This window comes from Sipha flava, unplaced genomic scaffold, assembly GCF_003268045.1.
Source record: "Sipha flava isolate LNK unplaced genomic scaffold, YSA_version1 1_pilon_pilon, whole genome shotgun sequence".
NCBI classification, from domain to species: domain Eukaryota; kingdom Metazoa; phylum Arthropoda; class Insecta; order Hemiptera; family Aphididae; genus Sipha; species Sipha flava.
In genome coordinates, this window is record NW_020272783.1 from 5,894,254 (window position 1) to 5,920,272 (window position 26,019).

The 26,019-nt window shown below is 27.6% G+C and overlaps 1 protein-coding gene across 2 annotated transcripts in view; it reads right to left on the minus strand.

Moving 5' to 3' along the window:
* The window catches only part of LOC112682101, a 78,745-nt gene that overhangs the window by 5,853 nt on the left and 46,873 nt on the right, over positions 1 to 26,019 (minus strand). For both annotated transcript variants that reach the window (XM_025552582.1, XM_025552581.1), the window contains exons 3-5: positions 18,750 to 18,902; positions 4,242 to 4,382; positions 987 to 1,098 (exon numbers count right to left, since the gene is read on the minus strand). In XM_025552582.1, the coding sequence (XP_025408367.1) occupies positions 987 to 1,098; positions 4,242 to 4,382; positions 18,750 to 18,902 (406 nt within the window). The remainder of the gene's footprint in view (positions 1 to 986; positions 1,099 to 4,241; positions 4,383 to 18,749; positions 18,903 to 26,019) is intronic.

Genomic DNA, 26,019 nt, shown 5'->3' on the forward strand with positions numbered 1-26,019 from the left:
GTTATATGGTCAGAAAGATAACAGAGAGGATTGTGAATAAAATAAATATTTTAAATATTTAAGATTAATCAATCGTAACAGAATGGGAATACAAAGAGCTGATATTTGATATGAAAATTACGTACCGTTAAAATTGCACGGTTAAGGTCGCATTATTCTATTTCATTGATGTCGGAAAAATAATATTATAAAATGTAATTTACAAAGAAGATGAAAGTTGGATATATAGATAATTGTATTATGTCTGGAATGGTCAAGAAACTCTTCAAAAATAGTCGGAAACTTTAAGAGAATTATTTATGCATATTTCATTTTATTATATTTTATATAAAATTATATAAATATAAATATGTTTAATACTATTTTACATTATTTAAGTTTGTATAATGAATATGCACTAATATTTTGAATTCCATATTTTCAAGTCTTATATTTTATACTTGTGTCTGGTTGAAAGAATATTTTAAGTTTAGCCTACAAGCATTAAACAAAGTATACACACTTACAATGTTTGTAAATTGTGGATACTTTTTGAATGGTTTTTAGCTAATTTATAACTACCAACTTCATTAATGACTGAAACAATTTGATGATGATAATATATATTTGTATGTATATGCAGCTAAATAAGCAAAAGTATTATTTATTATACGTAATTTAAATAATTATTTGAAAGCAATGGTCAAAATATTTACTTAAAAGTATTAAAATAATTAATGATAATAATAAATATCTTATTATTAATGAAATATCTTATGTTTATATTTTAAATATATACTCATTGTATACAATATTTTATAATAATGTTTCTAGTTTTAACCGATTATTAATTATCTCACGATGAAAAAGAAACGTTTGTTTGAAGTTTATAGTTTGCGAATTAATTTCTAATTCACCATCGTACATAATTTATATGCACGATAGAGGGGGAGAAATTAAATTAATTAAAACGTAAAATTACCGCTGTAAATATATAAATTTCTTACTTGCTAAACAATCTCAGCACTACGCATATAATAATAAACATTAAGCACATTCCAGCTAACACGCACAGCATAGCTGGATCGGTGTACGGTTCGGAGTTAGAGTTGTTCTTTGCTGAAAAAAAAAAAGTAGAATTACATAAAGTTATAAATAATAATAAAATACAGGAAAAAGGAACGAGTTGTATACATTTTGTAACGATGCGGTGTACAATCGAATTAAACTTATGTAAACGCGAACGTTTTACCCCGTCAAATCGGATATAGATCACGAAACGATTTTCACATAGACACGAGTGAGTTTTTTGTTTTACAGTTTTACGATTGCGTTATCATAGTATATGATCATAGTATAACCGGCTTTGGAAAACATCGTGCATGCACAATAAGTGCAGATGGGGGGAACATTATATTGTAAGAGTTAAATTCGACTTTTTTTTGTTACGGCAACGGGTGCAATGTTACTTTCGTATTACTATAATATGCGATGACTAATGTTGTAAATAACTAGTGTTGAGTTCAGGTCAATTACTTTTTTATCCAGATAAAAGTATTACAGCAAAAATCTAATTAAATAAAAATAAAATTAACCTCAACAAAAATTATCTTTATAAAAGATAAAAGATAACCATAATTCATTTAGATAAAAAGCAGATTACTTAAAAAAAAAAAAAACAAAGATCTTATATAAACTTGTCAAAAGAAAAATAAAAATAAAATTATCAGGCGTATCACGAATATAATATTTTATATTTGTTTGAAGCGTTTAGAATGTGTCTTGATTTTAAAGTGTTTTATTCGTTTAGAATAAAAAAGTTAAGGTGTATGACCGTAGTCGGTAAATGTTGTATGTGTACCAGTCACCTAGTGAGGGGAATAATCGAATGATTTCATCGATAAAATGATTAGTAATCGAAAACAAAATAATCTATTGATTAGTAAACGAAATCAAAATAATCGAATGATTTATGATTTAACTGCTTGAACTGGTTGTGCAAATGATAAAATGATTATCTATAAGCGTGAAAGTGAAATGCATTTTCAATCCAATATTTATACGTATTAAACCAATAATTATTAGTGTAGCGATTACCGACACCGGGAATTATACCAATGATTAAAAATAAGATAAATAATAATACAATACTGAAGGACTTCTTAAATTAGTACCCAATGGGCAATGAGTAAAACACATAATTTTTTCGAATAATTCAATTCATTTTCTTTTGATAAATATGTTTGGTACCATTATTAGGATTATTAAAATCATTCGATTACTTTGATAGTCGAAAAATAATAATTGAGTTATTCGATTATTTGAAATAATCAAATCTTTCGATTATTCCATTAGATTATTCCCATCACTACAGTGAATAGTGTACGTCTACATACACCAAAAATTGTAGTGAATGTTGCCTAAATAACCTTTTTGTGGTCATACACTTGTGATTGCGGACATTTACAAATAGTGTTCGGCAAATGTTGACCACACTTAAAGGGCGATATATATTATAAAATATTTTCGATACTAGTGAGATTATTGCTATATCACAATGTTTGTGAACTTGTTATTTTTTTAAATCCGTGTATGAGACGTATGATCGGCTATTATTATTGTTATCGCTCGAGATAATAATCTCAATATGTGACTCAATATTAATTTTTTTTTACTTAAAAATGGAAAATATGAAAGAAACTTTTTATAAAAATTGTATTCATTTTTAAACCAAAAAAGGGAAAATAATTGTTTTTAAGTACCGAAAACTTCTATAAATATATAAGTGATGTAATTAGTGCTAGAGAAAAAAAATAAACAGCGAACTGATTTAAGGAGGTTAAATCGGTTTGCCGTTATTATATAGTGGATAGTCATAAATCAATCGTTCCATTAAAGGTAGGTAAAACGAAAATGATTTATTATGTAAAAAATGAGTATATATTTGAAATTGAGTGAAAAGAAGCTCATATAAAAACTGGTCATGGAGGGTGAATCAGAATTTAGTATGAATTATAGAACAAGCTAAAAAATATTACATATGGAGTCGTTATGTTATTTTTAAGTTTAATGGTGTTCCGTGCCAGTCCAAACAAAAATATTAACAAAAAAATGTAACACAAAAATGTGTAGCTCTAAGAATGAGGGTATACTTTGTAACAGTAAATTCCACGATAGCTTACTGTATTAAAATAAATAAATTATAATTATATTTATAATATATAATTATATATTATAAATATTGTATTATAATATAAATATTATATTATATTGTATCTTTTATTAATTAATATTTGTAAAATTATTATGATTTCATGATTTTTATTCATATGTCCAAATTCACCAAATGACTAATGCGCATGTAAACAATCACCAGTAAATTTCCACAAAGTTAAATATTTGTAAGAATAGACAACATTCACCAAAATGAGTGGTAAAAGTTGATATACACTATTGACTGTCAAAATTCACAGCTAAGCGGTCATACACCTTAACATATATTTATTTTTTAATCTTATTTAAGCGCTGAAATTTTTTGTGATAAGACCGATCGTGCTCGAAAAGCACTAGCAAATGGTTATTAGTAGTGGATGGGCAATAGTTTAGCACGTCATCATACTTTAAAATTTACTGATGTAAAATAAATTGAAAATAAAACTGTTCGGCGTAGATCAAACGATTTATTTTCAATAAGATTTTAATATTTTTTACAAAGAAATAGTAGTTGATGACAACGACGATTGTTAATTGTTATGTGTTAACTAAAAAACTATTATTGTCGTTATTATGTATGGTTAGGATAATTATATCTAGCGCATAATTATATCTACATCTGGTTCATACTTATTCGGGTATAAATATTCGTCAAAATTTGGGAAAACGTCTGAGTACTTTATCAATTGTATTAGTTTTAACTACGAAATTCTATTATTGAATATTTTCGTTGCAGCCACGCAGATGATGTGAGGCAAAATCTCCAAAGCACTTAAAATATTAATTAAATATTATAGAAAAAATAAAATATACATATATTTAGAAAAACAAACAGTAGATAATTAAAGTGTTCTTCCAAGATAGATAAACATGTAAAATTTATTTCTATTCTATTTCTATCTATTTTATTATTTCTATTCTTACATAAAATAATGGTTAATATTTTTATCTAGATAAGTCTCAACATTGGAAATAACGGTCCCGATAACGCCTTTGACGATGGTTCCAACGTTGTAAAAATTAAATGAATACCATTTATGTATACTCACCGATACACTCGACTGTTCCGTCCTTATGAAATACCGGAGTCCTCTCGAATCTGCAAGCACAAACATCGCCTATGCACTCCGTCTGGAATACGAGAACTTCACATTGCTCGTTGAAAAAACACGGCTCGTTTATCGCTGCGACTGAAACATTTGAATGTCGCCTTGTACAGTACTCTCTCTATGTACCCTTTTTTTACGCATAAAATATAGTAGTGTTTTACTTCTCCATACTTATAATAAACTGTTATACGAATGAAATTTTTTTTTCCACCCGACTTACAATGTTTTTAATGTTTCATTTATTGTTAGTACGTCGTTAAACCAAAAATAATACACATAGCGCAGTTATTAATGCAGAAATAGTGACAGATGGTAAGCCTTAGCAAAAGAAGTTTAATTAGAATATTGTAGTTGAAATTGTAATGAACACTGTTGTTTACCGGTAGTTAATTTTAAATTTCATTTTGTTGCACATACTATATACGCGTTCAGTGTTCGGTATAGGTACATATGGAAATTTAGAATATACTTTGTCATACGATTTCTGAAAACTAAACCATTTGTTCAACCAGAATGAACCGCTTATTTAACACATATGTTATTAATTTATGTTGTTTTGGTGTAAAGTTAATTATAATATGTAAGGCGTTCATTTATTCACTCGAATTTTAAGGTATCAGTTCGTTAATTTTAAATAATTAAAAACTAATTTTAATAGTTTTATTAGTTTATTAGTTTTAATAATTCAATAAGATCATATTTTACCAATTTTATCGAACGTAAAACCAGAATCGTAACATTTTTATTATATGATTGTATATATTTTGGCATTCGAGATCTGTAAAATCGATAAAAATTAACGTGGAAAAGTATCTCGTACTGATTTAAAACAACACTATTAGGTATATTTAATTACATTACATCAATGTTCGAGTTATTACATTCATTTCGTGTGTAAAATGCATCAATAAAATGTTTTTCAGTATTTCTCTCACCGCCTTTCAGCATGTGTGTACGTGTTGCATTAAAAACGAAATATTCATCAATATTACGAACGAAGACAAATATTGAGAAGGTATTCAGTTTATATTGTATTTTGTCTACAATTGTATGAGTACAATAATCACGGTTTTTATTGACAAGTTATTAAGCTACATGGCTGAATAATCTAAATACACACACATACTCACACTCCTTGTGATAGAATATTATTTTTATTAGTTTTTTTTATTCAAAATTAATCAATTTGCTTGTTCGAAACCAGCTCTGTTATCGTATATCTTGCAATGACTAGCACCGAATACTCGGTCTTGAAACGACGTACGGTTAAACTTCTTTTGCGATTATAGTATTATATATATTAATTTGTCGTCTCATTATTCTAGTATTGACGAAATAAAATGTGGTAAGTAGTATTCTTTCAAATTCTTTCTATTCTGTCCGTTGCAGAAATATAGCAGTTTGTCCAAACTTAGTTTTACCGAAGTCAATATTTTCATCTACATTTTTAAATATATTTTTCCCCTAGATAAATTTATTTGAACTGTGATTTTTGTTTCAAATAGTCTTGTCGTTTGTTTGTTTGATATTTAAACTAGTTAAATAAATAATTCAATTCCCCTTTTTTTTCTAATAACTAGAGCTCGGATGTTTATGACTTGGCATATTTTTTTCACGTAACCAAAATTATATCCTAATATGATATAAATTCGATTCATGAAATCTTAATTGCAAATATGCAAACTTATTTTGCATATTTGACATTTTAATCATATAAATGCATATATCGATTGTTTCTAGATTAGGTATATTTTATAAATTATAAGTATAATATTAAAAATTGTTCATATTATGTCATTTTCAGTCTACAAAAACTTTTTGTTGGATCGTCGAAGGTCCTTCGAATTTGAAAGTATCAATAAAATTATTATTGTACAGTGTAATTCTGATAATTAAAGTACTTAACCTATGAAAAATTTAACTTTAATAGATCGAAAATAAATTCATATTTTTTTCCATATATATTAGCTGTGTTTTTTGTAATAAAGTAATTTTAAATACACATTCAAAGGAGTATAGACGTCTTTCGAATTAATATTAACTATTTTTTTGCATATATTTATTGAAAAATAAGTATATTTTATACATTTTATGGTATATAATTGCATACTTTGACATTTTATAATGCATATTTTCATGAAATTTTGGTCATTAACATCTGAGCTCTACTTAACCCATTAATTATTGAATTTCTTATTGGCTGAACTCATTGAAGTATCTCCAGAATCATAGTTGCCGTTTTTCATCGAATTATTATGTACTCTTTTTCTCGTTCTTCAAAATTCTGTAACTGTATTTATTTGTTAACATTTTTATACCATGTTATAATGGCTTTATTTTATTTTTTATTACTAGTGCAACGGCCTGTGTTTGCTTGTTGAGTTTTTCATATCACGAAAAACGCTGTTAAAAATACATCATACTAAAATATAATTTATGCAGATTAAGGTATTATTTTTACTGTTTACAGTTTTTTCTTTAATAAATTTTTTATTTTTTTACTATCTATTTTCATTATTATGATACGTAAAAAGCCTTTAGGTCAGTTACGTACAAATTGGATTATTATAGAGAGGGAATACTAAAACAAAACTAAGTATTTTTCACCTTAAATAACAATAAATCTTCTTTATAAGTGTTTGAAATTTAACGTTTTCTTTTGCTGTAAGCTTTTTTGTTATTTTTTATTTAAAATCTTATTTTTATCTACCTCAAAAACAATCGTAAACTACGGCATTAGGTCATTTTAAATTGATATATAATATAATATAGTAGTTTCCATCATAATCAAATACGACGACCACTGATCAAATAATTAATGACAAAAATTATACATAGGTTTTAATAATTATAACTTGTATAATAGATATGTATCACTTAATGTATAATATGTTAAACGTTGTGTATTGTACAATCAAAATGACCTATTTTATATTAATATTTTAATAATTATTGACAAAAATTGTACATCATTATTTTATTATTTTAAATTTATTATATAAATTTTTGTTTTAGTCAAAAAGTGAATCGGCCGAAAAAGGAAGGGTACGATTTTGGTCGAAAATGAACTCGCCCCTGTGCATAGCTCTTTCCATCACCTCCAAATTCCAAATTTTGCAGAGGCTGAGGATCACCAATTGTGGTTACGGTTCATTCAAAAAATAATTGAAAAAATTATCGACGATCTGAGTTTTATTGAAAATTTATTAATCTCGGACGATGAAGCACATTTTATTTTCAGAAATTTACATTTACCGATGGACAACATTTTACGAACATGTTGTGTTTCACCTTTGGACTCATCAGATTTGTTTATTTGTTATATTTATTACATGGATTTGTAATTTTATTTAATTTAATTACGGTGGTCAAATAAGCCAGCACAGTACATTATCTACTGCACACTATGCATTGACTTGCTTTGTAGGTGTTACCACGAAGAGCTATCCGATAAACACATCGAGATAATTATCCAAGTAATAATATTAATGAATTTTTTTAGACAATATTTATTTATTCCCTACTTAGATAACATAATAATAATAATAATAATAATAATAATAATAAGTGATAGATTCCCTGATGGACATTTAAAATAATTTTTATTATTTGATTAACACCCTAAAAAAATGGTAAAAGTATTTAAGAGTTCATTGAAGTAGTTAAATCCATAAATCACTTAAACCTTTTTTTAATAATTTTGAAGAAAAAACAAAAATTTAGTATGAAATATGGTAAAGAAAACCATGTGATCCAAGTAAACAAATATTCACTAAAAGAATCTAAATATTATCCTGTTGTAAATAAAGCTTTGAAAATTGTCTTTAAATTACCAGCAACTTTGTGTTCAATCGAAAGAACTTTAAGGTACCTATCATTAATAATAACAAAATACATTTTTGAATAATTTATGATAATTATTCCACTTTGAATATAATTAATTGTATTCAAGATTATTTTAATTATCAATATATACTATCTGTTTAAAGTGTTGTATCAAAACATAGGTATGATCTATAATGAGTAGTGTGAGGTTAAGCATTTTCATTTTTATTCGCACACACAAAGCTAGATAAGAAAATTTAATATTTTTTGAAAAATAAAATACCCATGTTATTAATCATTTTGAACTAAACGCCAGACGTTTATCATTCTTATTTGATTCATAACTCATTCATTATAATTAAAAATATGTTTAAGACTGTATTATAATTTGTAGTATTATTATAATACTATTATACGGTATTACAGCTTTTTTTTTGCATTAAATTTGGTGTTACCAAGTATGATTATTATTTGAACATAATGATGTGACTATGTAAATGTATATCATACTTTTGATTTTTCATTCACTGAGCTAATTTTCTGAGGGTACTCTTGCCGTTCACGTATTATTGATATATTATAATGTAATGGACACGCGCGTGACGGTAGTTCTCCCAGTAAAAATCCAATACGGGGGTGGGACAGTCGGCGTGTTCGTATTCGAATGATCGACGTTGTGTACACGCACGCGATCAATGAAACATTTATGTATGAACTTATTATTATTCAGCGGTATCGTGGCTTTACAAGAATTAGGGCTAAGATAGTGGGAGGAGGGGTGTTCGACCCCTCTCCCGAAATTTGGAAATTTAAAAGAATTTAGAAAATTAGAAAAAAAATTTTAATATTTTTATACAATTTAAGTTCAACATTATAAATATTTACCAGTGTGATTTATTTAATCCACTATTTAAACACGAATAAGGAACCGAACAATAATATTAGAAGTAAGATGGCCGTCAGGTACGTCCCTAGTTGATGTTATAGAATACATATAGAGTCATAAATGTATATATATATATATTTATATATTGTCAAATGTTCTTATTTTGTTTGAAATTTTACCAAAAGTTATTAGTACAAATTGCATTGTATTATTTCTTACTTTGCCGTCTTTTCCGAAATATACAACCAACGTTTAACACTGTTAACGAACGTGCGGCGTCATTAAATAATTATTTATTTATGTATAACGAGCATTATACTGGGCCATTTTCACAGTCGTTTTTGCCTTGCTTTCCTATGGGTATTGTTATTAAGGGCGAATCGTGTCAGAACGACGTGGAGAAAGATAAAATTGGAGAATGGGATGTGTATTGGGACGAGAACAAAAGACGATTCGCTAAAAGCCTCGGCTGTAAACGTTTTATGTTTTCTACGAAATTCTTGTTCTACGCGTTTAGGTCAATCTAAAAAGTATATATAGTAACTATTGCAGTACCACAATTTGAAATCTAGGTTCAAAAATAGAGACAGTATCCGAATTTTAGACGCCAATTTTATTCGGTTAAATAAAAAAATTAAACACGGTATGGGTTTCCGTACTTGGTCTATGAGATATTTAACCTTAAGTCAGCCTGGGTAGGCACTAATGTCGTAAAATCGAAAAATGGTCTGATCAAATATTTTTATTTTATTTTTTTATACGGTCCAAAAGAACAAATTTTAGAGGAGGTGTATTTTGTGACAGACCACTCAAAAGCCAGTTTCATGTTTTGTTTTAGTCCGATATGCCATAAAATTGCTACCATTTATAATTAATGAGAAATAAACTCGGTTAAAGAGGCTATTATAATAATTATTATATAAGAACAAGCTTGAATAATGTTTTGAATAAATGTATGTGGTTTTGATATTAGTGAACTATCAATTGTATTACAAACAAAACATAACGGTTTAATGAAAATACCGTGTAATCAACATGTGTTTAATACTCGAGAACATTTCATTCATGCTGCTGAAATAATCCATGGATTATATGTTCAAACTCATCGAACAATAGTAATTGGTATGCCTCCGTGCGTTTTCGTCGGGAATGATACAGTTACAATTCTTAGAAAAATGTTATGTTGAAGACATAATATTTTTTTGTTATATTTTCACTTATGTTCAACTTCTCTATAATTAATATATTCCATTGTTAAAAATATATTTTGGATAATAATAAGCATAGCTAGTATTTGTATGCAACAGCATGTTTTTTTTTTGCGACTTCTGATGATTGATTTTGTCAGTAATGTCCACGAATCACCTCATTATGAGATAAATGGTGGTGTTTTTATTTTGCATGTTTTTGCTTATTTTGGGTCAAATGCATATTATTGCATATTATTATTAATAAGTATTCAAAGAGTTTTTTTTACGGAAACCAAAAAAAAGTTTTTCTTGGGTCAGAGTTAATTTGAAACAATTGAAAATATTTTTTCTTATTGAGAAACGTGTCCTTAAAACACAACTTAATCATCTAGCGGGTTAAACTTTTTTCCCTATCTAATACGGATATATCTATAACATAACAAATTAATTTGTACTATACTTATGTACAAAGTTTAATTAACTTTTTAAAAATATATACTTCAAAGAAATAAAATACATTAGTTGTTTCTAAATGCATTGTGTAGAAATGGACATTGCGTAAGTTTACAACACGAATCAGACAGGTCTACAGGGCATTCAAATATGTGTTTTCCTCTGATTAGATGTCTTTATTTTAACACTTTTAAAATCAAAGGAGTGATTAGAGCTAACGAGTTGATAAAAGTTTCGCTGTTTGATTTCTGTTAAAACCTCGGGGTCATCTACCCGAAAACATGACCTCTAGAATGAGATTGCGTGAGTCTTACCGCTTTGCAGCGTTAACCTTTGTCGCAGTATTAAGCACCACATCATATATATTCCAGACCATTGATCCAACTCGAACCCCACTGGTAGTTTTATAATTTTTTTTTCTTTTATAGAACATATAATATTATTCACCGCACAGTGAGTCATTAAGAACAAAAGGTATTTTTCTTATTATTTGTGTTCACAGCGTATTATTATTATTATTATTTTTTTTTTTTATTATTATTATTACTACTATTACTACTATAGTGTAAGTTTTTGAAATATATTTTTGTAATTTTTGTTTACAATACGCGGGTAAAAAATTGAAAATTGAACATGCCGCTGTATAAGTATAAGATTACGTTTTGCACTTACTTCGAGCAGATATTTTTTTCTATTCAACTAATCCATTTCATTAATGGGTGTTATTTGATTCTTAATGTATCGCAGTGTAATAATTTTATCATACGTTTTATCATTTAAAATTCACATATACGATTTTGTCGGTACTTAGATTTTTTTTTTTTGCGATTTTACGTATGTATCAGGAAATCCTTCTATATTTATTTTTAATTTATTTTAGTTAAATTATAAACAATGCGTTTAGACCTTGACATCTTTTAGATAAAGTTACACGTATTTTTAAATGTTTGTCATCAGTTAAGCTTAGGGTCAATTTTAAATTGTATCACTGATATTAAATGTAAAATCAAAATATTCGTAGCTCAAAAAATAAATAATAATGCAAATATTGTTTAAATTATTTTAATATTATGTCATAATTAATGTATATAAATACTTATTTAAAAAGATTTTAGGAATTTTTTAGGAAGGCAAATTATACAATTTTGAAAATAAATAATGGAAAAATACAATAGTTAAATATACTGCACCGGTTCTTTCATTTTATGTACCTAATAAATCAAATTTATAAATTGTAGGTATAATGCTTAAAGTATATGATTTATTTATAAATAATGCAATACCAATTTATTATCCTTAAGTCAGTTAAATTGTGGCAAATTTGCTTTCATAAAAGTAATACTGTGCATTGTACATATGTTAACATTACCATATTAATTACATACGTGTAATTGACATTATGATAAAGAAAAAAAAAATATTATTTTACCGAAGATAATGTTTCAATATTTAAATCAGAATTCATCACAGTGATTAACGTTATTTCAGATTGTTCTGTTATGAAAGGTTGTTGTGTTTATAAAAAATTGTCGTTTTATGTCATTTTCATAGTAATAATACATTTATTAACTTAAACATTTGTTATATGAAGCAATCATTTTAAGATTACATAAAAATACTAAACAAAAATGATTTCCAAATATGATAATAATATGATGATAGAGTATTCAAATCAATATTTAAGGTTGATAATTTTTACAGAAAAAATTTAAAATTTTTAAAATTTCATGTAATATCAAAATGTATGAATAGATTTTTAGATATTTATTAGTTAGATATTTGCATGTATGTGCAACAGTAATGTTATACATAAAAAGTTATAATATAATCCTTTTTTTTAAATTATCAGTGCAAAATCTAGTTCATAAAGTATTCTGAAAAAAAAGAAGCAAATTCACGTTTATATAATACTGAATTATAAAGTAATAAGTTTTTCTGGCCCTTTTCCCTATTATGTCCTTCTAATCTTTTTTCTGCGAATAACAGCACTCTTATTTATTTTTTGTATCATTCATATAAATGTAACATTGTTAAGCTTACAAGTTTCTGCAAGGAGCTTTGTACTTTTACTAAAGAAAAAAATATGTGGATATGTATAATATATATGTTTATGTTACATATGTGTAATTATATTTAAAGTAATCCAAAGTTTTTTAATTTATAACTCATTGTTTTGGTGGAAATATCAAAATATAATAATATAACTTTATAAAGATTTAATGGCAGCTAGGCTGAAAGTATTAATTCCGGGAGATAATCTTTGATTTTGCTGTGGTTAAAAAATAATTTTTTAATTATATTTTATAGTATAATGATATATAGTTTTTACGGAGAACTACTACAAAACGCAAGTGAAAGCGTGACAGACGCGATTTACTATCTTATGAAATATATATATTAAACAGGAGTAATATCAAAAGACTTTTGCATCAGCAGAATTATAGCATTACCAAAAATGAATAAAGCTGACTCTTGTACAAATTTTAGAACCCTGAGCGTACTCCCTCGCGTCTTACAGGTACGCATATAAATTATACATCGAAGGATATTTAATAAAGCCAATATCTTGGAAATTATCAGTATGGATTCAGAAAACAAAAAGGAACTAAAGAGGCAATACTAGGACTTAGAATCTTAAAAGAAAAACAAATATATCGAAATAAAATAACTTTTTTATCGTTTATAAATATCAAAAAAGCTTTTGACCACATTGATTGGCAAATTATGTTCTCAAAAATGAAGGATTACAATTTAGATTTTAAAGACAGGAGAATTATAAATAACCTCTATAAAAATCAAAGAGCAGAAATTACAATAAACAATGAGTCAGCTAGTGCGAATATATACGTAAAGGTGTAAGACAAGGATGCTCACTTTCACCATTATTATTTAACTGCAAAATAGAAAAAAGTATAATGGAAATTAAAAATAAACTTAATAGGCTTGAGATTGGAGTCAAAATGAGTGGTATATATATCAACTACATGAATTATAATTATTGTGAAGATATTGGAATTAAACATGGAATCTTACTTACATAATATTTTGATTCGCAATAATTGGTAATAATTATTAATTGTATTTTTATATTCTATATCTTTATTAATTTGGTACAAAAATATTTTTTATAATAGAAAAAGGGGTTTTTTTTTCATTATACGCGGACAAAATTAAAAAAAAAATTGATTCAACTGGAATTAGTATTATATGAAGAGACTACTAACTATAGATCTATGAATGTTTAGAAAGTTAAAATATTTAAAAACTAAATATAATTTATGATTTAACAAACGTTTCAACTGTTTATGTAATTTTTAAAAGGAACATTGTTTTTTTCTTTTTATTTCAGTACTTTTTAAAAATATGAAAAGAAAAATGCGTGACTTAACGGCAGCAATTAAAACGGAAAATGTACGCTCCTTCTGCAAAAATAATAATTTTATCAATTATTAATTAAAAGCTATTGTGACTTTAACTTATATATTATTCAAAAAAATATTATTTCGAAACACAATACGTTAATTATGACAAGAAAATCTATTTTTCAATCATTTTATTTTTAATTATTGCTTGAATACCTTAGATCAGTGATTTTCATACTTTTCTCATTCGTGTAACTTTTAACCACTATAATTAAACACCGCGTCACCATAATATTAAAATAATAAATAATCTTAACTGTGTATTTTAAAATAATTCTTGAAATAACAAAAAATACGGCACAGAAAAATAATAAGTGATACACCTATAATAAATAATAATAAGTAATATACATATAATGTATTGAATTGCAGGGTTCAATAAATATTGACATTTTAAAGTTTAAATTTGCAAATTTTTTTTAAAAAAAAAATAGAGAGAAAAAATATTAATAATTTGTAAAAAATAACTAATGTGAAATTGGGCTCTGGTGGTTTGTACAAAGTTGAGGAAGTCGAAGACCGATGGTGGAAATACTGAGTCTCATATTGTTTTATAGAGTTGTAGAGCTATAATATACTATAATATTTCTAGAATATTACTACAATCTAGCGACTGCAAAATAACTGATTAACAACCCTGGTTAGATAAAACAATCAATAATGTAGCAATTTCGCTTTAATAATAATACTGCACGTGTTTATCGGATCTAAATAATATAAAGATACAAACTTAAAGGTATGCTATTTACATGACAGTTGTGGAAATAATATGATTTTATTAAAATTAATTATTTTTTTATTTGTTTCCTTTTCCCGTTACCCCAACACAGTGTCCATGTTAACCCAATTGAGAACTACTGCCTTAGATGGTCAAATTAAAATTTTTTAATTATTTATTTAAAAAAAAAATTAAAGTAAAAATGAATATTCAAATGGTTTATCTGTACATAATGTTTAAATGTTTAGTTGATTTTTAAGAGTGTATCTATAGAATTAATACGTTGAAATGTAGGCGTACGAATATATTCACTTTTGAAAATTATTCCAAAGTATGGCATGCATGTATAAGTATATTACTCACAATCAAGGATACCGCCGTAATGTCACGCGATTGGCGTCAATCAGATAAAAATGAAATTACCCACAAGACCATAATTATTATTACAGTGCCGATTTAAATATTGGTAAGACAGAAAATAGGGTTGAAACAAAAAGAGGGCTTGCCGACGGAAGTTTTGCGAACCGATTATACGATTTCAGCACAATATTTCATATTCATTGCACACGCTCGTTTCTGGAACGGTCTGGGATATTTATCATATAGACGCGTTACTGTACATTTTTAGTTTCGAACGACTAACAAAACTAATATATTTGTTGTCGATTTCTTCTTGACAAAATAAATAATAAACATCTGGATATTGTACGTTTTTTAGAATTGTAGTCAATACATAGTATTACTTTAATGTCAACGACGTATACTTTACATTCAACATTGGTCGGATTACTTAATAGATATAAAAAAAAATAAACTATTTACAAATTAAATATAAAAATAATAATCATATTGAAATAAATCGCCACATTAACGTCTGTTAATAACGAATGGATTGGGTTTGAGACTTAAAATAGTTGTTGCGAGGGAAACAAGTATAGATATATATTTATGTATAATTTTCATGATATCCATATTATACAGTATATCTATGGCAACGCATATTTAATAAATCTCGTGGTCTTCAACAAAATGATTTTGATACATCATTCGATGATTAACATTCGGTGAAAGATAGATATTTATTATTTCGCACATTTTTTGCACATCCGAAAACTTTTTTGTAACATACATACCATCGACCTAAGCCTAAGTTTTCGATTATCTGACGACAAAAACACTGGAGTGGAAAGAGTCTAGCCTCAAGTGAACAGATAAAGTTATCAATACGAAGAAAGTGTTCGATAAGAAAATCGATGAAAAACCTCGAAGTATATCAACACGGCGAGTTAAAGAATGCAGGTAAAAAATCGATGGCGTACTCGACTCAATCAAGTACAAATAACGTGCAGAAGCCCACAGACGGAAAAATGGAAAAAACCATCAGAGTACATGGCGGATCAAGAACATTTGATAGCAGAGTTAAACCCTCAGTGGAAGCGCAATAGTTTCGAAGAAGAAGAAATTGAAGAAAATAAATTGAAAAAATCACCCAAAGGTAATATTTGTTAAAAAATTGTACAGTTGAATGGAACAGTGAAAATCGTATACCTACTCGAAATGACTGTTTTTAATTAAGTCGTATTGAAAACATCTGAGAAACGGACAGCCGAAATAAAAACTGTATCTGCCGTCAAGCAAAATAACTTTAAGGTCCAATCGACCGAATTGAAAATGCTTGCTAATGTAGAAAAAAAAACGGTTGTAAACCGTTACGGTCAGTCAAATGCACGGGTTATCCGCTCGGACACGACCGCGATTTCAAGATACAATCTTAAATCGGGGGTGAATATGAAAACAAATATTTGTAAATAAGGGCAACTGGGAGGGGTGAGGGGGAGTCAGTCCTTTAGCCTCTGGTGTCGACGGGGTCTCGACCGAGATTTTCCAATAGCGACGCGAACGTGTCTGCACACTCCGTCGCGGTACGCGTACGGACTACTGTTGACGCACGCTCGCGGTATGCAACGGGAACACAATGTGTTCAATGTCGCAGCACCTTGGCCACGGGCGGCCGGCGTCGGGTTCTTACCGGGTTCTGTTCGTCAGCCACCATTTAAATATTTTAAATGTTCGAGCAGGACATTCATGCGTATGCGCGTGACATGTTCGTTTACACCGGTAAATCACTCGGCTTGCGTTAACGCCACTGAACGGAATATTCGCGTCACGTCTCGGGTCGGTGTACTAAACACGTTAAATGATAAAGAGCTTGTGAAAAAAAAAAAAAAAAAAAAACTGGAATAGCAAAATAATAACGACTATTTCGAACGCGGGGAGTGTCGGTTCGATTTTTTTTTTTTTATAACGAAATCCAAGGACGATAAATAAACGCATGTTCTAGAAACGGTTGTATGTTTTTTTCCTAGTCATAATAGTCATAATCATGCGAAACAGATTTCATCGGACATCAACAGTATCAAATGTTATCAACACAAAGCTTTCTGTGAATAAATAAAAACAATCCCACTTCGGGTTTAGAAACGTTATTCAGCTGCGTACGGCATCTAACTCAGTCGTTTATCCGGTTATTATCCGAATCTTATCTTTCGCCAAGTCGTTATTGTTATATCAAATTAATATATTAGGTGCGAAACAAAGTATTACGTGGAAACTTATTGATCACTTGATATTTCGTATAATTTTATTTAACGATATATTTTACCTTTACAAGAGAGAATGTATTGTGTTAGTCAATATTTTTACTAGCTACAAAGTATTAGAATTGAAAATAACTTTAATAGATGAAAGTGTACGAGAACGAGGAAATCCCTCGGGAAGTACGAGGGCAAAATAGAAAGAAACTCTGTAAAAGGTTTGGCACGAACAGAAGAATGTTATGCCCCAATCTCAGGCGGAAAGGGAGTGCAGAATAAAAATATACAGAACTGTGCATCGTAACATTTTAGTACCATAGTTTTTAAAATTATAGTAATTAATTTAATATAGTTCACTATGTATGTTGTTAAATTATAACGATAATAAATAGTTGGAACTTTGAAAAGTTAAAATTAAATCAATAATATTCCAATGGTTTTAATTTCATACGAATACAATGGTTTGTATTATAAACGAGAACAGTTTTATTAAGAAATTGGTGATAATATAATAGTGGATTTCAATGTTATCAATAAAAATATTTTTCTTTAGTGCCATTATAACGGAATTTATAATTTATAGATATAACATTTCTGAACTATTCAAAATTTATTAAAACAATAATAATTGTAGTAATAAGCGTGAGTTTAATTTCGGCTACAATGGTCCGTCATTTAGATTCTTTCAAAGCAATATTTATTTTGAAATTAACTCCAAGGAATTCGTATAAGTTATTTTACACGGATAATGATGGAGGTTCAATGTATTTATTTGAAATGCCGAGAAGAAAATAAATCGAAGTGACAAAAACGTATATATATATTAGTGTATTCGTAAATTAGTAGTGTACGCGTGGCCACTTGCTAATATGGGAGCCCTTTTTCAATAACGATTGGTTAAATCAATAAAGTTAAATAAAAAAAAATACTCATACGTTCTCCTCATTAGCCATTGGCACTACTTAACAAACATTGACACGAAAAATATCTTGAAAATAATTTATTTTTGTTTTTCATATAAAAAGGTAAAGGGTCTTCTGCACCATCACATACACTTGCATATAAATAAAATATAGCGTATTGTCGATGGACAATAAATGCTTATAGTAAAAATATTATAATAATGTTATAGTCCTACAGCAGTAAATTGATGAAATTTAAAAGTATAAGGACAAATGACTTGATAAGTTTTGTTCATCGTGGCACTTGTATCGTCGTTTTCGATGCGAAGGGTGCTAGAGCACGATTAACTATCGCGGATCTAACGATTAAAAAACAATATGGGTAAAGAAACGAAAAACTAGATCAAAAAAAGTCTTTAATAATAATAATAATAATGAATGGTTAATATTTTACTCACCTTGTCCACATTTATCTATATGGTTGGTGACCGCAAACTCGGGTCGACACTGACAAGATGCTTTTTTGTTACTCCGGTCCACTGTGCATATCGACCCGTTGAAATGACAGTCCTCGTTGGAATCGCATTTGTCACCGAATTTCTTCTCTTTGACTGAAACAATAATAATCCTTAATTAACCGCCGGGATTGTGTGCAGTTAATAAAACCACGTTTAAAAATAAAACATTTGCAAAAAAATTGGAACAAATTATGTTTACACGATTGCCTTTATAATATATATATATTACGGCTAGTCCGAAGGTTGGCTAAGATTAAGATTAGCCAGCTAATCTTATGTTTAGACAATTCTTTTGGCTAATGTCAAAATTTTGGACTTCATCCAACAAAAACAAATGGATAATCTTAACACTAGCCAATAAAACCAAAATTATCCAACCGTTATCGGCTAATGATTAAATAACATTAGCCATAGGTAAATTAAATATTTAAAACTGCTTACAATGATAATACAATATTTTGAAATTGTAATTTTTAATGAATATTGATATGTTGGGTAATTGTATAGAAGTATACCGTGCACGTGGTAAGTTAAATATTTTCAATAATATAAATATTGTACACAGTTGTGTGCATTTTTATATTATTTTATATTTATTTTAAAATTGATATGCATAAAATATTGTGTGCTCGATAGAGATAGTAATAATCTACAGTAATTACCGACTCAAGTTTGCAAGTAGTTAAGATACCAGCTTGTAGTACTTTGTAGGTATATCTTGATTTCAAGCTTGGGAGTTAATAAGTTAAAAGTTAAGAAAAAGTTAAGTTAAATTAACTCATTAATTTAAATTATTTTATTACTAATAAATTAACTTATTTCTTTACAAATTAATGTATTGTTTTTTCGATTATCCCAATTAAGTTAATTTTGATTTTCAAGACCAGAGAAATATTTTTGTAAAATATCGCATTCAATAATAAGTTCATGGAATTTAAAAAAACATAAAAATAAAAATTTCGAAGATTTTTTAGATTAGACCATAATATATATCTCGGTATTAACTATTGATAGGAGTCCGTCTTTAGACTATTAAGTAAAAATAGTCATGCCATCCAAAAATTACATTATTATTGTCACGAAATGTGGCCGTAAATCTATATAATAAAAATAGGTACATATTATCATTGATTAAATAATTATTAATAATAATTCTACTTTATTATTATTAAAATTATTCCATAATCTATGATATTATTAAATATTAATGAATAAGAGAAGAAATGAAAGAATTTTTGTATGATCTAAACCGTTTAATTATTTGTATGGATAATGTTATTTAGACATTAGCCATATGCATCTGGATAATGTTAAAATTAGTGGATAAAGTCCGAAATTTAGATATTAGTCAAACGCAGTGGCTAAACTTGTGATTAGCCGGCTAAACTTGAGTTTATCCATACTCCTAACACTAGCCGTAACATATATATGTTACGGGTAATATGATATTAACCAAGAAATTTTGGATAATGTCTTATCAACCATAAGAATTTAACGTGCATGAGATAAAATCATTGTAAATCATTAACAATATTAAATATATTTAACACACAATAAATTATTTGTACATAAGTGCAACTTTTTCAGTCAAAATTTTGAATTTTTTTTTTATTCCTGCCATCATTCGATTATTACCACCATGACCAATATTAAGGTGTATCTCAATCAGTATGTCATATAATTCATCATTTTTTACGTAATATAGTAAATTAGTACTACCTTTTTTAACAGGTGTTATAAGTTTTTCTCCTCCTCCGATATTAATAATTTCAAATTTATTCAAATGACGAGATTTCAATTCATTAATTATATTAAAATATTTTACATTTGACAAATAAGATGAATTATCTTCTTGTTTTTCAGACAATAATTTCTCTAATAAATTATCAAACTCCAGTTTTGTTTTCATTTTATTAGAAATGCAATCTAAAACACTTAAAAGTTTAACACTAATAATATTGTGCTTGCAATTATCACGTGTGAAAACTGAAGCAGACTAATAACAGATCGATGTACGACATCGTATTTTGTATAGCGTACATAAAATTATAACAAAAAATGTCATACAATTGAGATAAATATTAAACCCATATATCAATATATTGTTCACTTTATCGGTAAGATAACTGGCTAATTCAGTTACAAGTCAAGATAAGATATTATACTCTGGAAGTCCGACGCTTTTTTAATATATAGAATGCTAATAAAAACTCTATAGTCTATTTAATATACAACTTTTAATATTATCCAATATTGACTGGTTAACATTATCCGGATAGTGTTAATAATTCCTGCTTATAAACGAAAAATTACACATTAGCCATAACAGATGGCTACTGTCGACTTTAGCCGGATAATGTTGACATTATCTAAATGTTAACATTACCCGTAGCATATATATGCATATATGCATATATACATCCGAGTACATTCCCGGTTACCATTTAAGGGTTACAGAATTCGGTGAAACTAAACTTTGTTCGTCTATTTCGTTAGATAATTTATTGATTCAATAAAATATTATCAAGAGAACAAAAAAAAAAAAAAAAACATAAAAAAACATTTCACTGCAGCAACAGCTTTATACAGCAAATAGCTTCAACACTATACATACACAGTATTCAAACATGCCATTAATCGCATTAGCCTCATCCATATGTAAAATGTACAAAATATATTATAATTTTGTTTGATAAATTATGTCACTGACAAAAAAAATAAATTAATGTAAATCTTTTTCCTACATTAAGAGTTTAAGGCAGTAGCGCAACTAGGAATTAATTTGTTAAATTTCGTGCATTATAGTTATTATATTACACCAATAAATTATAATATTATATAAACTGATGTGTGCAAGCAGAAAATACAAATTTTACTTTCAATATTTTTTGATTTAAAAATTAGAGTGCGGATTTTTATATGAATTAAAAACCAATCAAATATGCTCTAAAAAAATTTTTAATATGCACTCAAAAATAAACAACAAAAATAATTTTCTTCATATTTTTAAGGAATTTTATCATAATCATTTTATATGTAGTTACTATATACAATAATAATTCTATTAATCTATAAAAAAAAAAAAAAAAAAATTGTTCAATTAATATCAAAAATATATTCTAAAATAAATGTTCTTACCTAAATGTGAATTTCTATTGTATGACAATTATTTTAGATATATTTAAAGTACTGATCGTTGTTTGCCAGTTAACAAATTTTTATACATTGAAAATTACCTTTGCAAGTCTACAAAAGTAATATTTCCGTATTTAATTAGTATCATCATTTATAAGTAACTGTAATAAACTTAACTGTATATGTACATCAAATATAAGTATTCGGTAGTTTGAATTGATTCACTTTCACCATTTGAATTTTTTAATATTTCAGTAAGTGTTACGTATGCCTTTTCTAAATTTTTCATGAACATTTTACCTATTATTTTATCCCTCATATATTTATATATAATTAAACATTGAATAATGAAATTCAAATCATAATATAAGCCCTTAAAATAAATAAAGGGTAAATGTCTAAATATGTAAATATATGCACTAAAAGATTTTAATTATTTAAATCGTTATGTTATGATACAAATATTGTGCTAATTTAGCATATCATACACTTATAACTAGAATAAATATACAAATGTATATAAATCTACACTCTACTAATAATATACATACGATACGTTTCATAATACCTATGCGAATTCGTTATAATTTTATAAAATATATTATTATTATTATTATTATTATTATTTTTTTTTAAGAAAATTAAGTTCCTTACGTGTAACTATTTACTTTTTCCATCGTACAGTATGTATTATTACGTCATTAAATTGTTAAAGTTCACGTAGGCATTTTAAATATTATATAAATATATTATATTTTTTTTTAACCATTTTCTATAGGTAAATACCATTTCTTTTATATGCGTGCAGTTTTAATACAATTTCCATAACTTTTATAAATAATAAAAAATGTTATTCAAATTATACGGTTTACTTTTAATAGTAAAAATATTTAGCTAATAGTTTTCATTTTTGTTTCTTTGAATTATAGTGCTATTGTTCATTAAAAGTTTTATTATGTATATATATATATAAATATATAATTTGGGAATTCTGAAATTTTTCATAAACCCCACAATATCAATAGTTTAGTCTTTTATTCCAATTCCTATGGAGTTCTATCACACATGAATGTTTTTATTAATGAAAAAAGTTTTTACCGAATACATACAACTCAACTCCAAGAAAGCACTTGACAGTTATGTTTCACAAAATTATTTATATTTAATGTAAGTCAATACGCGTATGCATTAGGTGTATCTAATCAAACAGCATACGATTTTATAAATATTTTCTTTAAATGATAAGTTATAAAAAGATTTATACGAATACGTATAAAAATCAAATATTAAATTATATACAATGATTACAAAACAATATTTTTAATATTAAATTAAAATGAAATAAATAAATTAGATACATCAGTCTAATGGAACCATTTAAAACGATTATTTAAATAAGCATATTTTTATTTGTTTTCTTATACACATACTAAATATGGTTGACAAATGACTAATTATGTTATATTATAGTTGTAAAGTTAGCAAAAATGGTATTTGCTCAAGTGTAAAATTCGTGGTTATGTTAAATATTCAAGTCATCACCGACAGTGACTGTTGCTTTATCGAATTATGGGTTATTTTTTATTTTTTACTATTTACTTTATGCTCAAATAGAATTTTTCGTTGCTTCGAATCGTCTAAATACAATAAAATAGTCACGCGTGTAGTCACCGCGGATAGACGGTTGTGGTATCTTTAAGAGACATCTGCAAACCGAAAAGAGGAAAAAAAATCGGAAGCAATGAATATAATATTATTGTGTTCAGCATCGCGAACGAAACAAAATAAAGAGTTTACATCATTTTGGAGGAAAAATAGTACTGCGATACAGTGAGGAGATGGAGGGAAATCGTTAGGTAAGATAATACGTCTATTATGGCTATAATACACATGTTGAGTCCGGACGATTGCTATATACTAGTATAGTAATAACGATCATAATTCAAATAATAATAATAACAAAAATAATACGGTTGCGCCAAGATGTCGGGGTGAATAAGGAATGAAATAAAACTCCAAGCCGTTACGTTCACACGCAAAGGAGAGCGAATGAGCGCGCATAATATAAAATACACCATAATCGCAAACGAAACACGTCTTAGCCATTAACAGTATTTTCGACGAATTTACCTGTACCGGCTACAAAACGGTGTATAATAATATTATAGTTCACCGAAAGACCAATATCAGAATACACGCGTGAGCCGCCCCTTTGGTTAGTCGTCGCGGTTTTCGCTTTTTTTATCTTATACTTTTCCCTATATCCCGTGGGACGCGCATCGACCTTTTTTTTGAACGCAAAAGACAATGGGATGAAAGGGAGAAAGAAAATAAAAAGAAGAAAATAATAAAAAAAAATTTAAAAAAAAAAATGAAGGGGAGGTGGGTTCAACGTTCATTGCGGTTTCTCGGACACAAAAACAATAACAACAGGCCGTGGAAGAAATGCATGCAAATGAAAACCACTGTACATATATATATATATATATATATATATATATATATGTGTGTGTGTGTGTGTGTGTGTGTTATTTTCAATGTCCGATCTTTTATTACCATTATGAAAATGTCCGTACTATATTTGTATTCCTACGGTGGGCAAAAACGTGCAGCGCACCGGATTCAAATTCGTCGCGAAATCTTTCACGGTCTAAATAATCAGTCTCTGTAGATGTAGTTATGCCTGATGACAGCAGGCGCAGTGTATAGTGCGATCTAAAGCTGCGTGCTTTCATCGCGATGTTTATTCATTCAACTGAATATTTATTATAAAAGAGTAATTTTCAAATAAATTACAATATGCCCACGGTTTGTATTTTAAACAGGCATAAAACGGGTTTCCAGTTGAGGATCGGACTTGAAACCTCTTAACTGTACGCATATTTAAACGGGATTATGTTTTAAATAAAACGTTAGAAATAAATAATATCATACACGAACAAATGTACTCAATGGGATATTTTACGGTACAACTTAAGATTTTACAGAAATCAAATCTCAAGGAAACGAAAAATAATTAGAAGTGTAAAAGTTTTTAACAATAAGTTATTCATGCTTATATTATATATATTGTATAGAATGGGAAAAAATGTTCTCTATATAACGTCTAAAATTATGATGACACCATACAATAATTTAGAAAACATTTTTTTTTACGAATTAAAGATGTTTTTAGAATGAAACATATGGAGAAAAATATAGGCTACGGCATCTGTATCAAAAATGTATGGTTCATGTAACTCCAAAGAAAAAAAAATGTAATCGCGCCTCCAATGAATAAATAAAACAATATTTTTTTTATTATTTAAATTAAAGAAAATTACTGTCGATGTACAATATAAATATTTGCCTTGCGCTTTCCCCAATAAGTGCTTGCGCCTCCTTAGAGAGGCACGCCTCACAGTTTAAAAATCACTGGTATACGATATTATAGAAGTGGAAATTATCAGTTTGTAAATGAATCATAACATAGTATAAAATCTCATGTTCTCTACAGTGTCACAAAAATAGTCAGAACTAAATGTATTATATTGTAATAAATTAGAGGAATGTGAAATTTTGATGACGTTAAGAACCACTGCCAAACACGTTTTTAAAGTTGGAAGTTGGACTGTTTTTTTTTCCATTCCGGAGACGTTTAAAAATTATTTACCCGTATAAGATCGTAAAACTCATTTTTCCTACAAAGATAAATGAAATATTGTTCATATTCAAATCAGTAGCGCTAAACATGATGTATAGTTTTGTCCTTGCAGCAGTTGGCACATTCATGCGAATCTTTCGTTTATTAATACTGTCTGGCGCCAATTTTTGCCCTAGTAACAAAATTTTACACTTAGATATACGTGCAAAAAGAAATGAAGCGATCGGTTTAAATAAAGACATAGGTACGCACTCGCAGTAGTTGATTAATTCCCAACGTAACACGAGCGTTACTATACAAATTTTGCAATTCCTAGTCCTTTTTATTCGAGGTAAATCAATTAAATCTGTAACCCTGGTGTAACAGGCAAATCATACCCCCGGAAAATATTACCGGGAGGAGTAAGATTTTCCTTGTCGTAACGCATACAAT